The 7,291-nt window shown below is 44.6% G+C and overlaps 1 protein-coding gene across 1 annotated transcript in view; it reads left to right on the top strand.

The window, feature by feature from the left end:
• The window catches only part of KANSL1 (KAT8 regulatory NSL complex subunit 1), a gene marked incomplete at its 3' end in the record, with an annotated part of 66,702 nt that extends 60,870 nt beyond the window's left edge, over positions 1-5,832 (top strand). Inside the window, exons 4-6 of the mRNA XM_009707923.1 lie at positions 847-962; positions 2,461-2,656; positions 5,667-5,832. Of these exons, the coding sequence (XP_009706225.1) occupies positions 847-962; positions 2,461-2,656; positions 5,667-5,832 (478 nt within the window). The remainder of the gene's footprint in view (positions 1-846; positions 963-2,460; positions 2,657-5,666) is intronic.
• Positions 5,833-7,291: the final 1,459 nt, after the last annotated feature.

Genomic DNA, 7,291 nt, shown 5'->3' with positions numbered 1-7,291 from the left:
TGTGGTGAACGTCGGTGGGATGCTGTGCCGCCCCCCCCCCCCCGTCCCCGTTGAGGCTAGTCGCAGGGTGATGGGAGATGTGCAACGTCCCTGCTGCAGCCACACAGGGACTGCCCGGCACTGCAGAGCGAGGGATTTGTATTTCAGACCTAAAGCAGAAAGGATTGGGGAGCTCTGTGTCTTCAGCTTAGTTTTTACTTACTTTCTTCTGCCAAAAAGGTGCTTCCAGCTTTGTGTTTATCCGGCAGTTTTAACTTTATGGCGTTGGTCTGCTTACCTCCAAAAACCACAGCTTGTGTGCGTACTCATTTAAAATACGTTTTGGAGTGCTGTTTGGACCATGTTGGCACAGGTATTTAGTTAAAATGCAAATTCAGTTTTGCAAGTCTGTTCTCCTCTCCCTCTCCTCCCGTTTTCTCCCAAAGTGCTTAGACAGGAGCTTGCAGCCGTGTGGCTTTAGAGCACGACATCAGACTTCAGAAGACGCCTGCGAGGTTTACAGGTGGTTATGAACTTGTTTGCACTCTGGAGACAAAATGCTAAAATCTCCTTAAAGACCTCAGCCTTTCATGCTCCTTAGTGGTTGTCTGGGGGGAGTTGAAGTCCTTTGGTTCTTGCAATGAAAGCGCTGTCGTGTTTCCATCCTCTTGCAGAGCTACTCCCTAAGAAGTCCTTATGTCTCCGGTCTCCTTCCTTTTCACATAGTGACTTCTGAACCTTTGTTTTGAAGTCCTGTGTGGAAACCCTCCAGTGCAGAATCCTCAACTAGAAACTGGGAATAAGAAAGTTGTGGCTGTTTTAAGAAGCTTTTTTTATTAATTTATGATCTTTCTCGTCCTTCCTTAGAGTGTTTCTGGATCCCAGCCACTAGAGAACGTGGGTATTTCTGCTGCAAATACTCCTGAATCCCATCCCACCAAGCCCTGTGGAGCACCAAGACCCGTCAATGGAGTTATTAACACGTAAGCTGCTTGCATATAATGGGAAGAGTTTGATTTTTATCATCTTGACGAAGTCCCATTGGGAACCTGCTTGTAACATGCTAGTTGGGACTAACTGGGTTGGTAACGGTCTAAGTGGTCTCTTTTTGAAAAAAGTATGGTAGTAGATCATGCTTGGAAATATTTTGGAGGAGATCTCTTGCTTGAGGTTTTCTGCTGCATTGTTTTTCTGAAAATGGTATTAAACTGAGCTGTGTTTACATGAGCAAGCCCTGCAGGCAACCATGCAGTGAGCATGTTCAAAACTGTTTCTTTATGGGCATTTTTAATACACTTGCAAATTGTATGAGTCAAAGGTACTAGTGGCCCACTTGCAGTTATTTTGCAGAAGTATCTGTAACCACTGGCCCACTTTTCCGGAGAAAATGAGGAACCCAAATCCCATTGATTTGGGGAGTAAGACTTTCTAAATTCTTTGCTTCTCCAGGCTGTTTTTGTTGAGAAAGTCTTCAAGTGGATAAATGAAAACAAATGAAAGAAATTTTCCTTACGCTACAGGATGATTTCAGGGTTGAACCACTTGAAAACCCTTGAGCACCTGGTGCTTCGAAGTTCCAACAGTGGCTGGAGAAGCATTGCCAGCACCGTTGCACTTGCTTAGTACCTTGAGGAGGGACGGATGCTGCACCGGTGCCGTGTGAGCAAGCGTAGAAAGCGCCGATCCACGAACTCATTGCTACAGCTGAAACACTGGAGGCTATAGCAAAGCCCTTTAGATACCTGTAGCCTTTGAACTGCAGAGCTTTAGACCACAGGGCTTTCATGTTTTGCGTTTTTAGAAATGAAACGCTTGTAAAATATACATGAAAAAGTTCCGTAGATGAGGAGCTGTGCTGATATTTGGTAGGTGGCGTGGTGCGTTGATGCCACGGTAGGGCAGGGTTTTACTGCCTGCGGACAGGAAACTCCTTCGTATGTAAACCAGAAAGGTCAATGTTAACATTGCGCCTTTCTGCTGTCACTGCTGAGCATTGTTTGAGGTATAGTTCTCAAATATTATTCAGAATGAAGTTTACATCAAGGTTAAATGTTTTTTCTAGAAAATTATACATTCTCTGTCTTATGCCCTCTGGCACTTCGACTCATGAGAACCTGTTGTCTTAAGATGCCCTGAACTGTAATTCTGGGGGAAGATGAATTCTAGGATTAAAGCTGTTCAGGTCTGGAATGGCTTTCGGTCTTGCTCTGCGTCCGGCTTTAAATGCCATTTTTTGTTCAGAACTTCCAAAGGTATTTCATCAAAGGTTCAGTGGTGGGAGAGCGTGGAGAGTGACCAAAGTAAAAGCAAAAATTAGAGTTGGCTTAATAAAAGCTGTTGCCTCGTGAAACTGCAGTGCTTTAAACTCAGCTTAGAGTGTTTGCTGAGGTCTGAATCGTGAACCTGGCTGGTACTGCTGGGTAACATGGGATGGTTGAATGAATAACGGTATCTTTTTTATTCTCGTCTCTTCTCGGGCAGTCTTCAGCCTGGCCTGGCAGAACACGCTCAGGGAGATGGCCAGGAAGCTGAGGAGCTCTTGCATAAAAAGCAACGACTGAACATGGTTTCTTCATCTTCGGATGGAACATGTGTAGCAGCTCGCACTCGCCCAGTACTGAGCTGTAAGAAGCGACGACTTGTTCGACCTAGCAGCATTATGCCCCTTTCCAAAAAGGTGAGTGCTCTTTGGTTTGGTGATGCAGTATATAGCCAAAGCTCCACACCAAAGAGGTATTGAGGCATTGGTGCAGTGCGCTTTTGCTCTTTGCATGACGAGGTCTCCCTGTTTTGGGAATGTTTGTGGTTATTAAGAGGGGAAAAATAATGGGGAGGAAGAGGAGGACAGTGAGGTTTCAAAGGCTGTTGGAGAAGTAAACGAGAAACGAAGGTGAAGCTTTTTAATTTGTTGGAAGACTTTTAATAGCTGGGAAGGGGAGATGCTGAACTCTGATGTGGGTTTTCTTTTCGAAAACCACCCAGCCTGAGGTGAGCTTTAGGCCGGGTGGTTCGAAAGGAGCTCTGAAAAGTCAAGTATCAGGAAACCTTAACTCCGAGCCCAGGAATTAACACAGCCCCGGGAACGCGCTGCTACTTGCTCAAAGGAAGACTGCAGTTGTCTGACCAGGCATATGTGGGATGTCTTGCAAACAAGGGCTGCCAAGGTGATCGTGTTTGCTTTCACTGCTTAAGTTTGGAAGTCGCTGAATGCTGTGGCTGTTCCTGGTTTGGTTTTCTTTTTTTTTTTTTTTTTTTTGTTTTATACCCTTCTCCCTTACGCAGAATTCAGTTCAGTGGAAATACAGTTTATTGCCTGTATGAGGAAAGGCCGTGCTTCATTCTTTTTAATTTCTCTTAGGAATGCCATAAACTGTCAGTTGGAGGATGGATAGATAGAAATTGAGGGAATAAGGACCTTTTTTGTGCACGCAGCTCTTGTGATTGCAGAACCATAGATGGCAAAAATCCACTTACCTTTTGAGTCAAAGTGTTTCAAGTCAAACTTTACCACAGGGGTTCGGGGGTTTTCACTCTGTGGGTGCTGGAGTTTTAAAGAGAAGCTCAAAAAGCAGCGTTTTTCTGAGTGAAATAGATTCTCACTCAGCTGAGTTAGCTTTAACTGATTGCTCATTTGCAGTTTTATCTGGGGTATTTCAGGTAGAGGTCTACAGTGGCTGCTTGCAAGATATTCAGTGATTTGGAAGTTTACGAACTATCTCCTAGATGATGCTGACTTGTGTTCAGTCTTTGAAGAAGTGGCTGTTAATTCTGTCTCAGATCTTGACTGTAGTCATCAAATACATTTGATAATCAGGGCTGGTTCAGAAGAGCAGTTCCAAAGGATGAAGATGTGCCAGATAGCAGAGGATTTTGTGGACTCCTCCAGTTATTCGAGGGAAAGCTGAGTGATGGCTAGATAGTGGTCCAGAAATACCAGGTCCAGTTTGACCACACTCTCCTGTCTAGCACCAAGTGGTTGTTGATTGCTGCGACCAGAAATTAGAACCAGGAGAGTTCACTGTTTCAGTAGAGATCATCCCTAACTGTGCGTGCTGTTCTACAAAATCTGAATACAACATCGCTTGACAATTTTTAAGTTAGGAGATGTCTGGTAGGAAAGAAAAGTGGCTTAAAGGTTGAGTGAGTCTGTAGCCTGCATCGGGTGGGAAACAGGACTGATCTTGTGAAGCAGGATGGGAAGGGGTCTCCTGCAGTCACCCACAGCATCCCCGTGTCCCAGACTGCTTTGTCCTCGTACTGTGCCAGACGGTTTGTCTAAACCTCCTTAGGCAAGCTATTTGAGTGCTTAGCTAGTCTTGTTTTTCAGACAGCAAAACCAAACAAACCAAACTTAAGCTGCCTTGCCTGCCATTTAAAGTCATTACCAGTAGTCCAAGTCCTGGTGTAAACTGGTCAGCTCCCCTCATCGCTTCAGAAGCTCTTCCTGAAGTGTGAAAGTTGATGTGGTAATTCTTAATGTGGTCACTTCTGCAGTAAACGTGCCACGGGTCTTTCTGTTTTTACACATAGGTCGTATTCTTCTTTTGGACCTTGTAATTTTTTTGTTGTTTTCCTATTTATTTGGTGCACACATTTCTTGAAATCTGTGCCCAAACTGGGTGCAGCCCTCCAGCTCACGTTAGCGATGCCGAGCAGAGTGGCAGGATTACCTCGGGCGTCTCGCACAGCCGTCCTGTTTATAAAGCCCTGTGGGGTTTATAATTCTCAGTTATGTTAATTCTCAGTAATGGTACGACACTGCCGATTCACGCTCGTTTTCTGATCCATAACAACCACCAGATCCTCGGGACAGAGCTGCTGCTCAGTTACCTCTTCCTCCTCTTTACTGAGCACTGAAGTGTCCACTTGTTGCATTTGCCCTCAGTGAATTATATTTGATTTATTTTAGATGGTTTCTCTTCCTTTGTAACCATGAGTGGGTTTCCAGCTCTTTCCTTCAAGGTGCTTGCAGCTAGCCCTTCCCAGTTCTAGTGTTATTTGCTAAGGCTTAAGGATATTCTCTCTTCCATCGTTCAAGTCATTAATGGAAATGATTTGAATAATACTGGACTCAGAAGAGACTTCTGCAGGATCCAGTTTGATACATCCTTCCATTTTGATGGGGAATCGTAGGTTGCTGTCTCTGTATGGGATTTACATCCAGTTGTGCGACTGCTTACAGTCGTTTCATACAAATGAAGTCTGTTTAAAGTCTATACATCTGTGAATTGAAAGTCTGGCCTGGTTTAAGAAACGAGGTTGAAAAACACCCTTTTTCACTCTGTAAAGGTGTCCCTGTAAGTGTCAGCTCTTGCCATGTAGTGATAGCTCTCTGACCCATCTGAACTCAAAAAGACTTTTTCCCCCCCCCCTCTGACAACTGAATTGTGCTGCTTCATGGTTTTTTATAAACGAGGTTTCAACCTAGATAAAATTAAACCACTTTTAGTCAAATTTAGTAGATGTTAAACCGTGCTGGTAAGTAGTAGTTTTCAGTTGTGTTTGTGCAAAGTGAAAGCGTCCTTTTATGAGTCCAGACGAAATGAACAGATTTTATACAAGGTATTAAAAAAAACCCAACAGCCTTTAAGATGTTTTTCATGAGCTGTCAAAGGGGAACGTGTGAAGAGAGCCCTTAGACACATTGACCTCTGGTATGTTGACGCTGTCCTCTGTCCCCTTTCCAGGTCCATCGTAATAGCCTGGTGCGATGTAGCTGTGATGTGAACCCTTCGTGTGCTCTGTGTGGCACCCGAAGCTCAACGACTCTGGAAATCCAGTATGATGCCCCTTTGCTGGAGCGCCTCTCCCAACTGGACTCCTGTATTCATCCTGTCCTCTCATTCCCAGATGGTAAGCACAGCACCCACGAAACGGCCAGGGATATTGTCAGAGATGGGAGATGGTCTGAGATGGGTTGCAAGGGATGCTTGGAGCTGCTCCAGAGCCTGCTCCTCCATCCTGGGCTTCCAGAAGAAGTGCAGATCTGCTTGGGTACGACCAAGCTTGTTCATCTGCAAGTCTTTTTAGGAGCAGAGCATTTACTGGAGCGGAAGGGTCTGGGAAAGCATTACACCCAAAGTCTGCTCTGCCATGAACGCGTGTTATGGGAACCTGACCTGGAGCCTCGCTCGGGGTGGAGAAACCAAGCAGTGCCTGGGAGTCTGTACGGGGACCTGGGTCTTAGGCTGGTGTCTTTGTTGCTATAAACCACTTGAGAAATATTTGCCTCTGCAGAGTTTATTCATCTGTATAAAATTGTTTGTGGATTGGTTTAAGTCACAGGAAATTTTTTTGACCTTGTAAGGAATTGTAAATGATCTTCCATGGTTCAGAGGGTACAGTAAGAAGGGATGTTCCCGTTAAGACGCTCGTTCCCCTGTGTTACGGTATCAGGGTTAATCATCATTAAGAGGAATAACTAACCAGCCCTGACTGTGGGGTATTCACAGATTTCATGTGTAGGGACTTTTCCCAAGGGAAAAGAAGTAGTTTCCAGAGTCTTTTGCTTCCTAAGCTGCCAAATTAAATACAAGCTTTTTCTTTGACCAAAAACTATTGGCTCACATGAGATTGGTGTCCATCTGTCATCTTTCTCCTCTGATCACAAAATACAGGACCACAAATGATAGGAACCGGTACTTTTATCAAGAGAACCGGGCAGTAAATAGATCATAGCGGTTCCTGGCCTTGGTAGGAGTGCGTGGCTGCTTCAGATGTAAAACACTGCTGGTAGTGCTGGGAGGAAGGTGTGCGTCCCTGCTTCGCGTGAGGATGCAAAGTGCTTGGTCCAGGTTAAGACACTGGGCTAATGTGGGTGTTGGGGTTTAAATTCCAGCTTTCCACAAACTTTGTGCGACAGTGGGAAATGTATGGAGTGTCTGGGAACAATTAGTCTGGCATCTTTCACTAGCACTATATTTAAACCAGACTAAAATAGTAAATTGGTGCTATTTTTAAAAGCTAAATCCCTCCCCCTCCAAAGACACATCTCTGTTAAGGAATGCTAAAGGAACTTAACGCACTGAACTCCTGAAGCAGAAATTTATTTCCTGATTTCACAGCACTTGTAATCCCCTGTCTGTAGTGTTAAATCTAATATCCTAGGAAGCGGTGAGAAAACCTGTTGTGTACTATTGCAGCACGGCCACCAGCCAAATTACCTCACCCCATATCCACGTTCCGTTTTCTTAGGGTCAGCTGCAGCCAACTCGCATGGTAAAAGATCTTTTCTCGCTGCATGAGATTAAAAACTTTGTTTTTAAAACTGTACGGTGTAAAGCTTAAAACACCTATACAGCAGTACCCATTG

The sequence above is a fragment of the Cariama cristata genome, unplaced genomic scaffold (genome assembly GCF_000690535.1).
Source record: "Cariama cristata isolate BGI_N322 unplaced genomic scaffold, ASM69053v1 scaffold13549, whole genome shotgun sequence".
NCBI lineage: Eukaryota > Metazoa > Chordata > Aves > Cariamiformes > Cariamidae > Cariama > Cariama cristata.
Note: the sequence above shows the minus strand (reverse complement) of the source record. Positions and strands in the feature narration are given on the sequence as shown.